The sequence below is a fragment of the Chaetodon trifascialis genome, chromosome 23 (genome assembly GCF_039877785.1).
Source record: "Chaetodon trifascialis isolate fChaTrf1 chromosome 23, fChaTrf1.hap1, whole genome shotgun sequence".
Lineage (NCBI taxonomy): Eukaryota > Metazoa > Chordata > Actinopteri > Chaetodontiformes > Chaetodontidae > Chaetodon > Chaetodon trifascialis.
Genome location: NC_092078.1, coordinates 15,620,305 through 15,639,545, shown reverse-complemented (window position 1 = coordinate 15,639,545; position 19,241 = coordinate 15,620,305). Strand labels below are relative to the sequence as shown.

At 42.8% G+C, this 19,241-nt stretch overlaps 1 protein-coding gene across 1 annotated transcript; it reads left to right on the top strand.

The window, feature by feature from the left end:
• The first annotated feature begins 5,856 nt into the window (after nt 1–5,856).
• LOC139351170 (equilibrative nucleoside transporter 2-like) lies at nt 5,857–18,516 on the top strand. Its single transcript, XM_070992926.1, has 13 exons — nt 5,857–6,079; nt 10,422–10,478; nt 11,765–11,846; nt 12,639–12,784; nt 12,887–13,026; nt 13,116–13,250; nt 13,456–13,553; nt 13,900–13,969; nt 14,407–14,582; nt 14,688–14,790; nt 14,936–15,021; nt 15,173–15,372; nt 16,099–18,516. The coding sequence occupies exons 2-13, from the start codon at nt 10,447–10,449 to the stop codon at nt 16,208–16,210; spliced, it is 1,380 nt and encodes a 459-aa protein (XP_070849027.1). The 5' UTR covers nt 5,857–6,079; nt 10,422–10,446; the 3' UTR covers nt 16,211–18,516.
• The last annotated feature ends 725 nt before the right edge of the window (nt 18,517–19,241 follow it).

The following is a 19,241-nucleotide window of genomic DNA, read 5'->3' as shown; positions in this document are numbered from 1 at the left end:
TTTTCTAAGCTGTGTGAGGCTTCTAAGAGACCTTACGGTCCTTTATTACACCCAAATGCCCTTAACTCAGCCTATCCTAGTATATCTGGATCATTTCATGTGCTGCTGGTGTGCAGTTTAAGCTGCGTGGGTGCATTTACAAGTTAAATTATTCTTCATAGACTGCAGTTTGCAAGGTACTGTCAGCCTGCTTTATGTGGCATTTCCTCCAAGGCGCTCTGCTTTGGACTGTCAGTGTAATGACAGAGAAAAACAGGAAGACCCTCGACCACAAACCATCCTTTTGCAGGCCTGACGTCTTTTTGTTTGTGACATGCAGTGTCTGAGCAGAAGGACAAACACAAGACAAACCAATCAATTATGTCCCTAAAAGTGATGGAGCTTATGTTTTACTACCCCCTGCGTGAGACAGTGGGGGGGCCTAAGCAGGTCCTTCAGTAATATACTTGAACAGACCCCTTTATACCACTGTGTTTGCTCTTTGTAATACTTACTGGCTGTAATGACTGAATTTCCCCAGTGTGGGATCAGGGGCGGATCTACCGGGGTGGCATAGGGTGGCAAATGCCACCCTAAAACAAACCCTTGCCACCCCTGCTGCCACCCCAGTTGGCGGCAATGAATTGATAGAAAAGTCACAGCAAATTTAACGTTTACGAACGCGAAGCTCCGATGTCCGACAACAGTGCATGCAGCACGAGAGAACACGAGAGCGGCACGAGACTCCTTTGATCGGAGGGGCGCGAAGCAAGAGAGCCAGGAGTCAAGGACGAAGACACCAGGAAAGAGGTTAAAAACTGATTATCTATCAAATAACGAAAGAATAAGGAAAGCCCAATATGAGTACACGTGTGATTGTGGTTTTGAGATGACAAAAATCCAATTTAAGAACGTTATTATAGGGCTCAGGTCACGTCTTTTCATAGAATATTGGCTCAGACGTGGCTTGGGGTTAAAAGACAGGCCGGCACGCCGAGTCCATTTTTTTGTCTGAAAGTTAAAGTTAAATTCGACCTCATGTTGTGTCATTCATGTTTAACCAATGTAGTTTTCACGCATAATTCAAGCATAACACAAGTATGTCCAGGCGCTCATATGGGCGTGTCTGGGCAGAGTACCGTTATCTCGTCCAAGCATACGGAGAAACTCCTCTGTTGGAAGCACTTTCAGCCTTTTTTCTGCTTGCTATTGTTCTTAGCTCTCGTAAAAGGACGAAATGCAAATAAAACAGTAAAATAACACTTCGGGCTGCTCAGCAGAGTCCTCTGTGAGCGCTCTGCTCCTTCATGAGACGGAGCGGTGAAACTAACTGTGGTTACGCGGGACGCTCAGCGACCTGCCCACATTCACCATAGAAACACCAATGATGATCCAGAAGGAAGTAAGCCCAGAGATAGGTTATTGCATGAAGAGCGCTCCCTCTCCATTCGAGAAACCCCCTCCTCTTTATGTAAACAAGAAGGACCTTCGTGATTGATCTCAAACTAACGCAGAGTCATAGGAGGAGACGTTAGCAACGGTTTTTCGGGCTGGAATATAACTTTTGACTACAAAAAAGTAAAGCTAAAAAATACTTTATAATTTAGCCAAGTTTTTTTTCCTGCTACTCTTTGGCTGCTAGCTCGCCGAGTTTTTGTCGCACAGTGAGGAGGCAGACATCTTCGTGGTCAACACACTCTCTGCTTTCATATGATACCGGGCTTTTGTGGTCTGCGTGAAGTGGTGAAATCAGCAGATGCAGTGCCATTGACGTGCGCTATTTTCGTGCTTTCGTTACATGCACATATAATTACACATATTGCATATTGCACATATTTCGTGGGGTATGAATTGTGTTTCGTTTGTGTGGCAATGCTTGGTAGAGGCTTTTAGCTGAGTTTCTCCCCGTCATTCTGGTATGCTACAAGTTAGGACTGGTGCTTCTTCACGTGAGCATTGACCGTCTGAACTGCACGCATGTCACGCTGCCCTGCAAAGTGATTTTTAATTAGTCACGGTAATACCGTATACCCCGGGAAAATGTGGGGAAAGTTTGACGGTATCCAAATTTGGATACCACCCAACTCTACTTTGCAGGTATGTATTTTTGAGTATTTATACCCTTAAGCTTTAAATAACATTTTGTGATTTGTTGTGTGTGTGCTGTGAAAACATTTAAAGGCATTTCGAGCGTTTCGTGAACATTTTTGGGGGGATTAAGTGTTTAATTAGTATATTGCCGCACCAGCTAGCTTAATTTTGTCCTCTCAGCAAGCGGCACTGCATAGCACCTCCTATTTTGATTTTGAACAGTCATGGACGACAGTGAAACCTTTGTTTTCCTATGTACATGTGCATCTTAAGGAGCCCCTAAAGTTCCATAAAAAAAGCTATATACTGCGCTCAGCGCAGGAGATACCAAAACGTTCCCTCATTTAAGCTAGATGGATAAAAGTACTATACCACTGTGAAAACAGTCCACAAGTCCTGCACTGAAAAACTTAAGCAAAATGTACTTGAAAGTATCAAAAGTAAAAGCACTCATTGTACAATAAAATGCTCCCTCTCTGTGTTTTACTATTATACAGGATTAATATTATTGCTGCTATAACACTAGAACTGCCTTTATAATCCAAATTAGTTTGTTTTATAAACTACAAGCCTGTCATTCTCTGACTTTTCCTAAATATGTATTTTGTAGGGTTTTTTTAAAGTTTATAAGGTGCTTAAATAAAGCACAAAAGATTTCTGAGCATATACCTCTGACCGCCACAGCCGTAAGACCGCAGTTGAAAGATTATAGATTTTGCAGGGTTGTTTTCAATGGCTATGATTTTTTTTCCCACATGAAAATTAAATCTTAAGAATAATATAGCACATGCTATGATATGATGATGATATAGTAGAATAAATGTTACATATTATCTATTATTATAGAGTGTATTTCAGCAAATTATTCTTTTTAATGGGGGATGTGAAGCAGCGGCAAAAAAATAAAATGAACAATTAAAAAAGCCTACTACTAAATTGACATTAGACATTGAAAAGTTTGTGATCCTGCTCTAGGCTGTGATATTTTGTTGATTTATCATAATTTCTGGTATGACAAAATGCAGTCTTGGTGTGCTGAGCACAAACAATGGAATTACGTATAATGGTCTGGCTGACGCGCGGCGCTTGGAGGGGGTGCTGTAATGCTGGCAGTCCTAGTTTTAATGTGCATGTTTTGTTTTACTATTGTAGATGTTTAAGGTTGAGATAATTTTAACTACTTTATATACTGTTGTGTAGGCTAATCTGTAAGATCATATTATTGTATCGTTTGATTAAACATGCACAAAATGAGCTATGCTGTGTCTTATGTCTTCCCATCATGTATGCGGCAAAATTTTGGTTGGCTCAACCAAATCTCACTCCAAGGTTTTTTGAAAAGTTGGCAGCCCTGGTTATCGCTGATGATTTTTTGTTGTTGTTGTTAAGTGACAGCCCTACTAACTATACATAGCCTATAACGTTAATGTTAGCTTGGACTGACATTTTGATTCATTGATTCAGTGTCTGTAAAGGGAAATCTAGTAAATTTACTATTTAGCTGTTATAAGCATGACAATGTCACATGCTCTCTGGGATCACCATCACATATGAACACTCTGCTGCTCTGAGATGAATATCTCAACATCTGGTGACTCTTTTTTGTATTGTTTTTCTCATTCATTTCTAGCATACACTGCATGGATTGGTGATTAATCCATGCAATGTATGCTGTCTTTAATTTCTTTTGTATTTAAATTTGTATTATGTATTAAATCTGTAAATTTTGGTATGTTTAAAATGTGACACTAGTGTAAATAGTGTAAATACTACTGAACATGAAGCAGTGTTGTTGCTGTTGTTTTTTTTAAATATATATCCTATCTCTTATACATTGTGTTCTGTGAATATCAATAAAAGCAATGTTCAGTGCCTCGCTTAAGTGCCATGACCAATTTATTTCCATTGTGTATGTATGCTGACCTTAGTACAGTCCATTGATCATGGGTAAGATTTTCTTTAGATTTTTTTTTCTTGTAATGCTGCTTACATTCTGCAAGCAGGAATACTTCAGTGTAAATTATCAATTACAAACTACGATAACTTAAATATATTTACATCAAAATAGGTTGCCACCCCTCAAAAATTCCTGCCCCCCTCTTGCCACCCTATAAATATTTTTCTAGATCCGCCCCTGTGTGGGATCAATAAAGTCTTGTCTTATCAGAGTCAGACATACTTTATTGATCCCAGGGAAATAGTTTTTGTTATCTTATCTTAAAGGAATTGTTCCCAATTTGGGGAAAAGAATATTTGCTTTCCTCCTGAAGGACACGAAAATGGGAAAAATACTTGCCTCTAAATTATGCATGAAAGCTGCAGTTCATTATTAATACCACTAGATGGCACCACTCACTCTGAGATCAAATCTCCACTTCTTCTAAAAACCATGTTGTCTACTGGTATACGAGGTAGAATCCATTTCCCTGGACCAAAGAAATGATAGTTGATGGAGATGGTTTCAAAGTCAGAGCTCAAGGCAACAGCGCCACCCTGTTTAGTGGGGTCCAATGTTACACCAAGATCCCCTGCAGTTGCCATGTCTTTCCACAGTGAGGCGCTGCAGGACTCTTGATGGCGGAGCGGCTGTAGACTGGCAGGAGGACACTCAGCTCCTGTTATCACCTGTGGAAGGTGTCTGGGTTCAACTGGTGGCAGCAGCTGAGGGAACATAAAAAGAAGAGGAGAGAATCATTATTCAAGAGTGATAGTAAGACTCACAGCAGACGTGTGTTAATATTGTCATGGCGTATTTACACAAACTTAGCCATCTACACCTCTATAAATAAAATAAAATAAAATAAAATAAAATAAAATAAAATAAAATAAGAGGTAGATCATCTGTGAATGATTAAATCAGATAGACTGATTGTTTCCTGCTCTACCAGGAGCAACAGAGCTAGACTAGACAAGAGGTCCAATCAGGCAAATAAGTGAACACACCTGTGGAGGTGAACCATTTCTTTTCTTCATGTTCTTACAAAATATGAGTATACCTCTGCATATCCAGCTATCTGCACGTGAGTAACATCATTCAACACAGTGAGATATTTTTTAATATCTCGCCATAATAACGTTTGTTTTTTGTGATAACTAGTTAAGTTATGTCGTCATCGTCAACCTAAAGGTTCTTTAAAGGTTTCACAAAAGCGACCTTCAGAAAACCTTAAAGGGAACGTTCTTTGAAGATTCCCCTGTTTTACGGCAACTCTAATGTTCACAAAAATGTCAAATTATGTCACATTTAGCATCGGCACGCTAAGCTGAAAGCCTGTTTCTAGGAACCGCGAGTGACTTTCAAAGCGACAGAGACGCAAAGATATTCGTAACCATAGCAACTTCGTCGCGCGGAGAGGATGTGCAGCTACCGGAAGAGCCCCGTGCACTGTAACAAAATGACAGTGGAGCAGGTTTGTGTTTTTTACAGTCCGAATAACTCACTGCTGTACCGTGGCCGCTCATATAAATATCGGAACACACACACAAACTCCAATGTAATCTAAACTCATCTTTGCTCTCACACACTATCATCACAAAGGCCTGCATCTGAATGCTGTGGAGACAGGGCTGCGCGAGACCATATGGTTTATCTTCCATGTCACATTTTCTGCCACGCTACTTCACCGTACCTACAAAACGAGTTATCAACTGCAGACGAATATGAACTGTGGTGGAGGGGGGCAGTGCCTACCTGCTGTGAAACGCCCGCGAACACCGAGCAAGCGGAGATGGAAAATTTTACACCGGAAGTGTTGCGCTGTTTTTGGGAAGCCGCTGCACATGTGAGCCTTTGTAGCTTTGCAGTAATGACGGTACACGCTACGTGGAAGAGCAGCTCGCCGAGCTACCGTAGCCAGTTTTACGTTCCCGCCACGTGTATAGACGACGAATGCGTTTAACTTTTAACTGTTCTCCTTTTTTGAACACCTTGGACCGCCTGGATATCACAAGTGCTTGATTTGACGGTGGGAACATTATGAAAATACAGTGACGAGTACATTTATCCAAGGTGAGTCTGTGTCACGTTAGCTAGCACTAATGTTCTGTCAATAGATAGCAGTGTTGTTTTACAGCGGAAAAACAGTGTTTGTGATGGAAGGCTATTCCCTTCATCTTTTTAAGTAAGAATTGGTGTTATCTTCATTGTCGAGCGGGTGATGAAACGTTAAGGCGACTCTGGTTTCCTCCTCTGTCGCTTGTAACGTTACACCAACGTGGATGCGAGACTGAGCGTAACCCGCTGCGTCCTCAACGTAGTTAAACTACAGTGCAGAATAAATGTGTTATTGTAGGTTTAATTCAATATTATTTGTTTCTCTTAGGTGCTTTTTCTTACTCTTCACAAAACGGAACAGGTTTGTCTTTGTCCACATGTAATAGCCTCAATAAAGATAGTATTTCAGGGTCTTCGCCATATTAATGTTATATATTGAGTCAATGATGCTGAAGCACAGCTGCAGTCTGCCGCTCGTTAAGTTCCCAGTTACAGTGTAGGACAGTAAGTGAGACTGAAATTACTTTAGAGACATTGTAAGTTAAACTCAGCAGGGAATTGACTTTATATTCAAATTGTGTGCATCGGCCCTGCCTTCTGTTGAACGCATGGTCGACCTGACTCAGTTTGGATTATTTTAAGGACCAATAATCTCCTGTGACTCATCAGTGAATCAGAGGCCTCCAACGTTTGACTGGCATCATTTTAGGGGTTAATATGTGATGTTAATGTGAGGAAGTGTTATTACCGCGACGAGAAGCAGCAGATGGCAGAAAAAACTAACCCTGTAGTTCCCCAAAATGATGTGCAGAGGTTTTCAGATTCAGGAAAATTGCTTTGTTATTTGATGTGATTTCCTAGATTTGTGATAAAATCTAATAATTTAGAGACCAGTTCACTGAGAGAGATTATTGTTGCTTGAGCTCACTGCTGGTCTGGAAGTTGAGATAAAGTCTTTGGGGTGTGTGTGTGTTTGTATGGGGTGGGGGGGTGGGGGTACAGGAGATTATTTAGTGTGTATGATTGTTTTCTGCTGTGCTCTAATCCTGCATTTTAATATGGGAGGTGAGATTTTGTGTACCATCAGTGGAAAAACACCCATTTTTCAATCAGATTTATTTAAAATTGTGTACGTTTCAGCTAATTACTGGGAGTGCACATTGGAAAATATAGATTAGAGTGAATTGAGCTAGTTTGCTTTGGAATAGCTGTCTGGGGATGAATGAATGGTTTTCCAAAATAAAAAGAAACACAAACACAAATTATGTTTTCGTGGCACTGGAACAAAAGCAAATCCTTTCCCACCTCGTGGTTTGACAGCAGTTTATCCTCCCCACATTGTCATCTCGCGCCTTAATGGCTTCATAAGATAAACAGCCCGTGCGTGTGAAGGAGTGGTATTCTCACACCCACTAAAATATGATAACATACCCCTCATTGCTAGGTAGTAATGATTGCTAGCTTGCCATTAGTAACCAATTATTGGCCTTTGGTTGCTATGAAAATAGGGACAGCAAACTGAGCACCCTAAAATGAATTACTTTTTACTATTTGTTGCATTAATGATATTTTGATATTGCTGTTACAGTTAGAAACATAACTCGACAATGCCTCAAATGCATTGATGTCTTTACACGCATGCGCACATGCACCTTTTCAACAAAATAGCAAATTAAACAACTCAACAAATTCAATTGACAAAGAACTTGATGAACCTGAACAAAAAACAAAGACATTTGTTAAGTCTTGGGAGTCGAAGTAACCTAAACTCTTTTAGCTGGATGGAAAATTATGCCGTAGAGCAAGTTCAGTGTGTGCCTTGATAAGTGGCACATTGAGTTTAGTAGTCTGAGGTGGCTCATCCTACAGCAGCTAACAAACTCGTACCAACACAAGCGGGCAGTTCAACGACATAACTTCATCATGTGCAGTCTACAAGAGCCACACCTATTGGGGTTAGCTGGGTTCTTGTTTTTACTGTAAGGAAAGTAGCAGCAGCTGCTCTGCAGGTATTTTGATAAGCAGGAGTGGAGGATGCATCCAGAATATCAGATAAAACACCAACGACAAAGAATGTTGTTTGCTTACTGTAATAAAGCTTTTGAAACATTCTTTTATGCCAAATTGTCATTAAGTCATCTAAATTAATCCCAACAGAAGGTGTCAAAAATTGGCAACCAAAATTTGATGCCTGGTTGCCAGCCTGGCTACCTCTTTCAAAAATTATTGTTGAGCCCTGCCCCTTAAAACAAAGGTTGAACTTGTGTGTGAACATCTCTTAAGAGCTGGTCGCTGCCCACTCCAAAATGTGTTTGCTTATTGGTACTTCACCTGCATGTTTCAGCTTCACTGTGCAGGATGATATTTGTGTTTTAAATGTTAAGTTTGTCTTTTAAGTAAGTAGTAGAGTGGTATTCTCACACCCACTAACATATGCTGGCATGGCACTCATTGCTAGACAGTAATGGCAGCTTTCCATTAACAACCAATTCTTTGCCTTTGGTTGCCATCTGTGACAACCACGTAACGATCTGATTTTTGCAGTGAAAATGGTCAATGCAGTGCAGTTTGTTATGCTGCTAGCAGCTGATGTAGCCTGAAGCTACTAGTCTCAAGCAGAGATGAGGACCAAAGAGGATTCATTGTCACAAGATCTGTACACTCCTGAAAATAATACTTTTATGCCCAGAAGACAAGAATAGGGCACATTGATGACTTAATGTGAAGGACTACTGTTGTGTTTCACAAGAGTGGACACCTCTGGCCATAAACATATTTTCGATATCTTACATCAGGCTGTTACAGAGATTATATCTCAACTGACATTCCTGTTGAAACAGTGAGAACAACTTTGTTTACTCTGTTTTGAGCCCTGATCCTAGACGAGTCCTGGACGCGTTTGCTGTGTTGACTCAAGTGTGTCCTTGTTATGAACACTGAGAAACACTCTTCAGTCCTGTCCCCTCCCATTTGATCCTTTCCTCTCTTTCATAGTTTGTTTGGTCAAATTTTTATGACCTGTATGTCCCCATCACTTTGCCTTTGTTCATGATTTACTAGCTAGCCCTAATTAATTTTGCACAGCTGCCTAAAATATGCTTTCTAGTTGGACTCTAACGACTTTTGATCAAGCTGAGTAACTTGTTGGCAGGCTTCGAAATGCCATGTACAATCACAGAGTGTCCTGTTTCACTCAGATTCACATGGGGGCTGGACAAGCAACCATACAACCAGGAAGAAAACAGGTTTTTATTTTACCTCGGCTGTCATAAGCGGTAATAATATGTACAAACCCTGTGATCCATGTGACATTCATTCTGTGTGAATGATTGTTGATTTTAGACTACATGCTGTTCTCGACCCTGAGAGAATGTGTCTGTGTTACACCTGCTTTTGTTTGTCGGCAGGAGGTGTCGATTGGGAAGTGTAGGGAAGTAGACCAAATGCTGATGGAACAAATGGAGATCGAAAACCTCCGTGCACAAAATGGAGTCAGTGGAGAAAAAAAAAAAAAGAGTCTGTCTGGGCGTCAAGCCACACTCTCTTTCCAAAGCTGCAAAACAGTTATTTCTCCTCCAATGTTAGACTACATTTATGTAAGAGCTGTTAAGTGTTTATGAGCTGTGTTTTAGGACCTAGGGCAGACGCCCAGAGTAGGCTAAAAGTGAGTCGAGCTCTATTACGTGTCTAGCCTGATCTTCTCAACAAGTCAAAACAAGCAGAGCAGCCATACTGTGCACTAACAGTAGCAATGTTGTGAATGGGGAGAAATAGCTGTGACCGTGAGTAGAGCAGCACCCTTTCAGTTCCTTTGGTGACTGTGGGTTTGGTCTTCTTCTCTGAGAGAGCATTTCAGTATTTGTGTGCACACAGGGAGTGGACTCTCAGATTTTTGACTAATGGACTTGTTAAAGAGGAACAGAATGTTTCCCAGCTTCAGGGTGCTGATTCCACTGCTAAAACCTCAATGCAAAATCGTTGAAACTGCACTTAATCAGGTCATTTGACTGGATGTGTGCACAGCGGCTTATATGTGTATATATGTTAAAGTCCAAGAGATTTTATTTGATTTAAAACTCAAAGGTTTCTGTAACGTACCACAAGTCGAGCATCAAAGACCTCATTCTCTGCACTAAGAATCCCAGACACACATGAGACCTCCTTACTGAGGGGTTTCTTAGGACACACTTTAGGACAACCCCTCGCCAGCCTCTCGCGGCCTCTTGCTAGAATGTAAATAGCCTCCAGCATCTCTAAGCAGTGAAACTTTGGCAGAGGAGTGTCTAGAAAACCAACTACTTGCTCTCTAATCTTTGGAGATGCAGCTGACCCCTCTTCTCTCCTGTTGCCCCTGCAGTTTCACCAGAACTTCCTACATCAGGATGAAGGGACGAACAGATGCTCCTCAGGATCGGTGAGTTCAGATTGGATGGAAACAAGAAACTCGTTGTTTGTTATGGACCACAGTTTGAGTGGTTTTTAGATGTGTTTTGTTGCTAATGGGTAACTAACAATTTAAAGCTTTTCAAACTTAATTTCTATGGGATTTCTATCTGTTTAAGTTCTTTACTATTAAGTAAACCTACTATGTTCCTTTTAGACTGCAGACTTGTTTTGATAAGGAAGTCAGTAATCTGATTTCATGCTTTTACAAGGGCACAATAATGTTCGCAACCTTGCGGAGAGCTTGGAGTGCAGCCTGTCACCTGCAGAGCTCATCCGCTGTGGTTGTTCCTGTTTTCCGAAGTCCTCGCAATGTTGAAATATTCCGGCTCTACGTACTGATTTCTTGCTGCTTCTCTGATGTCTGCCCTCTGTCTCACCCCTCTGCTAATTTGATGAAGAGTTTACCCATCCAGAGTTTAGTGAAAAGATGAAGCAGGAAAAGTTTTTTTGGGGAGTTTTATTTTGTTTGTGTTCAGTTTGTGTGTTTTCTGATGATAAAATAACATTTTCTGTCAATGGACAATGGTGGCTTTGGCAAGAGCGATACAACAGCTGTTTCTGGTTAAACCAAACACATCTGCCTCTTTAACAAATAGGTCACTTTGGGATACTTTCCATAATGTTGTCAGACACTTAGAATAACAATCTGAGCCTGTCAAACACTTGAGCGTACATTAACCATGCACATACACCAGGACGTATTAAATTGCGGGCTGTTGAGTGCTGCAGGCTGCAGTGCTCATTCTCCACATGATGAAACTGTTCATACAGTCAGTCTAACATTTGACCATGTGGTCACTTGTTGTTGACTAATGCAGTGTTTCCCAACCTTTTTGAGCCACGGCACATATTTTACATTAGAAAAATCACAAGGCACACCACCAAACAAAAATGTCACAAAAAGTATATTTATTGAAATATAATGAAAATCTAGTCTCAATTTCCTCAATTTATTTGCTCAGTGTGAATCCCGGGCCTGTTTAGTTGAACACAAAGCTGATATTCTTGCAGGAATTGAAGAAAGACACACAGGAAGATTTCAACTGATTGGTGCTCTAACCCTTAGAGCACCAATCAGTTGAAATTGGATAATCTTCCACGGCACACCTGATGATTTCTCACAGCACACTTGTGTACTGCGGCACAGTCGTTGGAAAACACTGGACTAATGTATGTAAAGCTGAAGAGGCAAGCAGCATCCTGTGGTTTACTGTAAGCCTTTTTCAAATGACATGTTTTATTTCCCATCTACAGGGGCTGCTTGGTGGGCATCATTTTCTTTATTCTGGGCTTGGGAACGCTGCTGCCATGGAATTTCTTCATGACTGCCTCATTGGTAAAAACATGGATGACAAAAAGCTGTTTGCATAATATAGAAAATGTCATACATATACTACAGAATGTAACAGACATGATTGATTGGATTAGTTAAATTGGTCTTTGGCAGCAAGTGGTTTAAGTGATTTGTTGATGTGTTATGCAGTCTGGGTGTAGGGTGTTAAAATGTCATGATCCATTGGGGCCCCTAAATCCACACAGTCAGTCATATGACTTTGGGTAACCATGTGAATCATCGCACGTGAACCCACATGTTTCCTGCGCCTCTCATCGTGCCTTATGAGTACTTTGATTCCTGCTCAAAGCACTGCCACTTGAAAGTCAGAGCAATTATCAGCTGCTTGCTGATCGCAGATGAAGCTGTAAGGGAGCGACCAGCATCACAACAAGTGTTTGTTGTTTATTGGCTACTAATGGAGCAAGATCAGTGATAGGGAGTAAGATTATTATTATCGCCCTTTGCCTCTTTGCCTCCTGAGCGACTCCTACAGTAGTTCATTGGCCTTTATCTCCTTTATTTACAACAGCATTACAGTCTGGATTATTTTATTATTACTTAGTTGCATATTAGATGATCATTATAGCGTATGAGGATACAACGCCAGAAGATTGTCTTTAAGTCAGGTTGTCTTAAAGCTGCATTAATAGATTTTTTTTTAGCTATTTGGAGCCAGCAGATCAATCTGTAAACATAACATTGACCTATTTATAACTTCATAAAGTTGCAGTTGTTCTTTATGTGACATGGAGGGGTGCAGCATCATCTGTCTTGTCTCCTCCTCGTTTGTAGTATTTCCAAGGCCGCCTAAACACGACAGAATGGAGCAATGGCACAGCAGTGTTCCGCAAGGAGTACTACTTCAACAACTGGATGACCCTGCTGTCCCAGCTGCCCCTGCTGCTGTTCACCCTGCTCAACTCCTTCCTCTACCAGAGGTCAGTGATGCGGTTAGACGCTCATTCGGAATCGAAGGCACCGAAGCTGTTCGTGAATTGCGGCCTCTGACACAAAATGATGACAATGTTTTCTTGTTTCAGGATCTCCGAGGCGATACGTATTGCAGGTAGCCTGGTTTTTATCCTGCTGCTCTTCATCTTCACAGCAGTGCTCGTCAAAGTCCCCATGGAGGAAGACCGCTTCTTCTCTGTCACCATGGCTACTATCTGGTTCATCAACTGTAAGTCAGTGTGTGAGTGAAAGCCTGATGGAAAGACAGAGGTTGAGAGTAATGAAGTGTTGATCTGAACGATGCTTGGTCTCCCCCAGCATTCGGCGCCGTGCTGCAGGGCAGCCTGTTTGGCCTGGTGGGTCTGCTGCCTCAGAAGTACAGCGCCATCTTCATGAGCGGCCAGGGCCTCGCTGGAACCTTCGCTGCTGTCGCCATGTTAATAGCCATAGGCAGTAAGACACCCACACACACAGAAAACACGACTGGGTGCCTGATCCCCAGTTGCCTAGTAACAGAGGACATTCAAAATGACGGTTGAGGAAGTCAGATCAGCGTGACGCCACAGTGCACTTTTTCAAAGACATGGCTGACATTGGGTCCTTTTTGTGTCTCCCTCCCAGAATTCCTTGCTAGCTAACTTGTGTGTTTGTCTCTCAGGTGAAGCAGACTCTGAGTCCGCAGCGTTGGGTTACTTCATCACACCATGTGTGGGGACGCTGGTCACACTCCTCAGCTACCTGCTGCTGCCCCGCCTGGTCAGTCAGCTCTGCATCACTACATTACCCACAATCCATTCACCTAATGCCCACCACCACAGTAACACAGATGCTGCAGAGCCCTGTTTCGACAGTACATTTAGGGAGAAATCAGAAAAGTGTAAAACTGTGAAGTGACTGTGGGCAGGCAAGGAACTGAATTAGATTTTAATTATATGTGACGTGAGTTTTCTCCAAGTTAGTGAAGAGAAATGATGCACGTACTGTTCTGTGAGCCCACACAGCTCTTAGTGTAAACACGTGCGCAGAGTTACGACAACATAATTCATGTTTCTGTTTCTTCAGCTGTAAGGCCTAATTGGTGTTATCTGGTGTTTCCATGCAGGAGTTTGCCCGCTATCACCTGAACAAAAGCAGCAAGTACGAAGCAGGCACCACAGACGAGCTGCTGAAAGGTGGGGTTTTGACTTCAGCCACTTCCTGTTCGCGCAAAGCTGGCCCTGCAGGGACACTTTTCGACGTGCAGCCTCTTTAACGGGAGTAGAATTCAGATCGGCAAACGTTTGTCTCACAGTGACAGAGCATCTGTTTGCTTTTCCACCGAGTCTGTGCTTCTGTCTGTTGCTGTCCGGTTGAATCAAATCAATTCAGTGGAACATTATCTCATTAAGTGAGTTGACCCTCCATTTATCCAATTAGAGGCCTGGCAGTGCCCAGACAATGACAGAGCCTGTTAGACTCACAGAGGCCCACACAGACTCCGACTCTTAGTGTTTTCTATGATTGCTAAAAAGCCCCGAGAGGTGCACTTCAGTAATTCAGTAAACCAGAAGAAACACACTTCATTTTTTACTGAGAAATGGATCAGTGATAAGTTTATACTCTCTCGCAGAGAGCAGCACAGTGGAGAACGGCAAGCTGAATGGCCACGCTAACGGCTCGGCTGGCGGCAGTCCAGCCGAGGCCGAGGCGGACCCCGGCGCAGACGGGACCAAGCACGCCTTCCTGTCTCTGGAGCAGGGCGAGAAAGACCAAGCCAAGGCCTCGGTCATAGAGGTCTTCAAAAAGGTCGCTGTCTCAACGCTTATGAAGTAGTTGCTCTTTTTACATGAGAGAAGTAAAAGCATTTAACTCCCTGTAATTGGTTGAACAAGTTTTCTCTTTCCTTTCCAGATCTGGGTGATGGCGTTCTGCGTGACCTTTGTGTTCACAGTCACTCTGTCCGTCTTCCCTGCTGTCACAGCAGACGTCAGAACGTCATTCTCACAGAAATGGGGTAGGACAGCCTCAGTTCAATGATTCGATTCCATCTGTCCTCCATTCATCACACACTGACCAGGTATCTGTCAGTGCCCTCACGTTACAGACGGCTCGTCAAATCCTCCTCTCTCCTCCTTCTCTTGCTTCTCTCATGTCCTCAGAGCGCTTCTTTATCTCCGTCTGCTGCTTCTTGACTTTCAACATAAACGACTGGCTCGGCAGGACCATCACCACCTTGATCCAGTGGGTGAGTATCTGATCAGATCATTGTCTCCTGCATCCATTTTGCTGCTGCCAAGACAGTTATGAGGTGTTGGTTGCCATCTTTGTTGCCTTCTTTTGTATCCCCACATTTCAAATCCCCTCCTTTCCCTCCATCTTTCCTGTCTCCTCTGCAGCCTTGCAAAGAGTCTCGTCTGTTCCCGGTGCTGGTTGTCTCCAGGGTGGTGTTCATCCCTCTGCTGATGCTCTGTAACGTCCAGACTCGCTCCTACCTTCCTGTCCTCTTCTCCCACGATGCTGCTTTCACTGCCATCATGATTTTCTTCTCTGTGTCCAGCGGCTACTTTGTTGCCCTCTCCATGACTTACGCCCCACAGTGAGTACAAACGAGCTCCTCACCGATGCTAAATCGTTGCGATGACAACAATCTGAAAACTGCAGCCTGTTTTCAGCAGCTTGATATAGTGGAAATAAAAATACGTCTTGTGTAGAAGTTAAGGAGGAAACAGCTAACTGCGGCTGTTCCTCCTCGTTCTGTTCCCCCCCGACATTTAAAACAAAGCTGCCATTTAAAAGAAATCCCGAACACGGCTGTTGGAGAGAGAACAATAAACAGTGAGGCTGATATCTTGGAGATAAAATTGAAAACAAGCAGTTTAAATCTGTGTGGGTATGGCGGACTTTGCCACTAACAATGGATACTGAGCAGGGAGGTAATTACAAGATGTAAATACATTGAATGGCTGTCGATGACAAATACACAGCTCATGAATACGATGCTATGCAGCGGCCAACTCTTGAATATCCGAGCCTTCCTGAACGCACCTGCAAGGTGTGTTCACAGTCACCCTTTGATGCAGCTGGGTCACCTTGACAACACTGAACACCTTTGCCATAAAAGCTAATGGTGAATGTTCGCTGTGATGAATCAGCAGTGTTGAGTTTCACGTCTCTGCCAGTGAAGTCAGCTGTGACGGCTGGCGGCCTGGAAAGTTTCCACACACGCGTTGCGAAACACCGTCATCATGGAGAGTATGTGATTTGTGGTGGGACTGAGTCAGAGCTTCTCGGCTGAGCTCCTGTTCACCTGCTCTCTCATCAGGTTGGTGGAGCCGAAGGACGCAGAGACCGCAGGAGCCCTGATGACCTTCTTCTTGGCCCTGGGTCTGTCCATAGGAGCCGCCCTGTCCTTCCCTCTGCGAGCGCTGGTCTAGCCACACACACGCACACACACACCACTGCGTAGACCCTGTAGGATATTTTCCCACACACCTGGAGGAGGTGGAGGTATAAGTGCACGACCTTTTTGTTGTTTTTTTTTTTCTGTTCACCAGTCGGGTGTGTTACAGTGTGACCGCCTCGGCAGCCAAAGACCCCGCGTGACGCCGGGAAAGCACCGCTCATGCCACAGCATCAGTCACAAATGACTGCCAAGACTCCCCCCCCCAAATTAGAAATAAGGGAACCACAGCGTGTTCCTCAGCGACTCCCGGTTCTGTTTCCTGCTGCTAACCTGAAGACGGGTTCCTCTTCATCGGCTTCTCACACGATCGATCTCGTTGGACTTTTCATGTTGACCGTTGCTGACATTTGTAGGTTTATTTATGTTTCATTTTGGTTTGTTGTAAATAGGTTTTTGGGGTTTTTTTTGCATTCTCCTCAGCTAAAAACTGACATTTTTTTTCATAGGCTCCAATCAGGAGCACGTGTGTGTGTGTTTGGCCACAGTGCAGCGTGGTTTACAACGTGTTCACTTGGGTTTTGATATGAGATAGATTTTGTTTTCTGTTTGATTGACGGCTTGGATGATTACAGTGAATCTACTTTGTGTTAGATTGATTACATTAGGTGGTTTTGATGTATTTTTCTTCCTAGGATTTTTTGTATTTTCTAATGACATGGCTCTGTGTGACAGAAGTAGAACAAGCTTAAAAATATTTGGAATATTGTACTGTAAATGGAAGCTTAACGACCTGCCTCATGGACATTAGTGAATGGGTCAAAAGGGTCTTTGCGCTTGTGTCTCAGTCTGGGGGTCTTGCTTCTATCTAGGGGACGTGGGGGGCCTTTCACGCATCTGCGCCCGGGGGTCCATCATCTCACACACCATCGATTATCGCTCCATGCTTCCAGTTTTTCTTCACCTACCCCCGTCTCCACTCCACTGCACCTCTCCAGTAGCAGGGATACTACTGCCACCTGCTGGTCGAAAGGCCAAAGTCCCTCAGAGTTTCATTTCCTTTGCTGAAAAGCCTCCAAGTTAAACACGAAAGACCGGCCACAGGACGCTACCTGTGACAGGAAGTGGAGTTTCCAGCTCCTGGTGACACTTGGTTGTGTGTTTTGGTGACACGCCAGAGTTCATGTCAGCAGGTTTTGTGTGTAATGCGGCATTGTTGAGCTGACACGACCCCAGGCTGAAGCCATCACACAACTGTCGGCTCACCACAAGAATTAGGTTTACCTGTTTATTTCAGATCTTTAACTTCTCCCGAGAAGAAGTGGCAGCTGCTGTTACTGAGTGGATCAATGTGGTGATGCTGTCTTTCAAAGAAGAATTCATGTGGAAATTAGAGTAGTTGTGTTTAAAAAACAGAAACAAAAGGCGCTGCAGATGCCTCGATGAGAGGAGTAATTCTTCTTAATGTTATATAGATATTGTATTGGCCACCTAACTATGTCAAATAGTTTGGAGTTTGTTTGTTTTTTTTTTGGACATTTCTGCCAGTGTGCCAGAGACATTAATAGCTCCAGTTTGCTGGGATTTTTGTTTTTTTCTTATTGTTGTGTGCAAACATCTTCCCATGTATTGTTTGTTTGTTTCAACCCCATGATCATTTTTATGCTTATTATTATTTTTTATTTACAGAATCTGTAAACAAAGCGTTTCACCAGTTGTAGTTTGAGTTCAGCTGCTGCTTCAAATGAACCAAGCCAGAGGGAGCAATGTTAATGGGACTTATTTGTCCCAAGTGTGACTTGATTTATGCTGCATTCACATGTGGTGGGAATTCAGCTCGAACACACACGCATTTATATTTAAGTTAACGATTTGCAGCCATGTAAGTTACGAATACTCAAACACTGTGCTTATTTATGGCAATGATGAGTACTTAAAAATGTAGGTTTTGTTGATTCCTTGTTCAAACTAAAATCTTTTCAGTAGGAAGCTGAAATGAACTATATTTCCTACAGAATGGAAAATGGATGGATGTAAACACAAGCTGCTGTCTGCCCCCTTGTGGTGTGTAGTCCGTGCTTGTGTCGCTAATGTCCTGTGTTAAGGTGGAGCGCAGCAGGAAGTCCTCCAACATTAACGACAGAGGCCGAGTGACGTTGGGTCAATGCATTGGAAGCACCCACGTTGTCTCCTCTGATGCAGCATTCTCTGAGTGTGATCCAGAAGACACAGGATTGAACTACCGGCCATGTCACTTTAGTTACAGTAAAGGGAATTCATGCCTGTGCATGTTCATAGCCTATTCTAGATTTGACTGTCAATAAATGGATGGTTCTAACAAGCTGTGTGTGTGTGTGTGTGTGTGTGTGTGTGTGTGTGTGTGTGTGTGTGTGTGTGTGTGTGTGTGTGTGTGTGTGTGTGTGTGTGTGTGTGTGTGTGTGTGTGTGTGTGTGTGTGTGTGTGTGTGTGTGTGTGTGTGTGTGTGTGTGTGTGTGTGTGTGTGTGTGTGTGTGTGTGTGTGGTTTCACGGCAGCACTGATCTTTAGTAGAGTTTAATTAGGTTGGCTGTTCTTCAAACATGGCTTTATTAACTCATATGAAGGCAGTCAGCTGGCATGATCTGTTTACGCTCATCCAGCCAACAAGCTGCTTTAGAGATAATAAATGTTACCTTGGATGGCGTTATCTCAAGTAACCGTGCTTTCACTTTACTTGACCTATATTATGATTACAAGTCAAACTTGGCTGAAGAGATGGTTTTGATCAGAGTGTAAGATCATTCCAGCTCAACTTCTCTGAGGCTCCCTCTGAAGCTCAGGAGTCTTTGCGATCAGATCAGTCAACATTTTGCACGAGCTCATCTAAAAATCATAAATCATCTTTGAATGGGGCTTCAGGTTAGTGTGTAAGGCTTCACCTCTGCTGCTGGGGCTTATTTAGTTGCTCTGATAACAGACAAATGTGAAGGCAGCAGTGTGTTTGAAGAAGATGATTATTACTTTAAAGTGCACTTTAATAAAAGATTAATCTCTTTGATTAGGAGCAAAAGAAATAATGGGTCCAGA

Bases quoted from the DNA above. Each gene is read 5' to 3' on its own strand.
- LOC139351170 (XM_070992926.1), top strand. From the start codon at position 10,447: ATGAAGGGACGAACAGATGCTCCTCAGGATCG. The intron at 13,251-13,455 runs GTAAGACACCCA...TTTGTCTCTCAG, and splicing joins CATGTTAATAGCCATAGGCA to GTGAAGCAGACTCTGAGTCC. The intron at 15,022-15,172 runs GTGAGTATCTGA...TCTCCTCTGCAG, and splicing joins TCACCACCTTGATCCAGTGG to CCTTGCAAAGAGTCTCGTCT.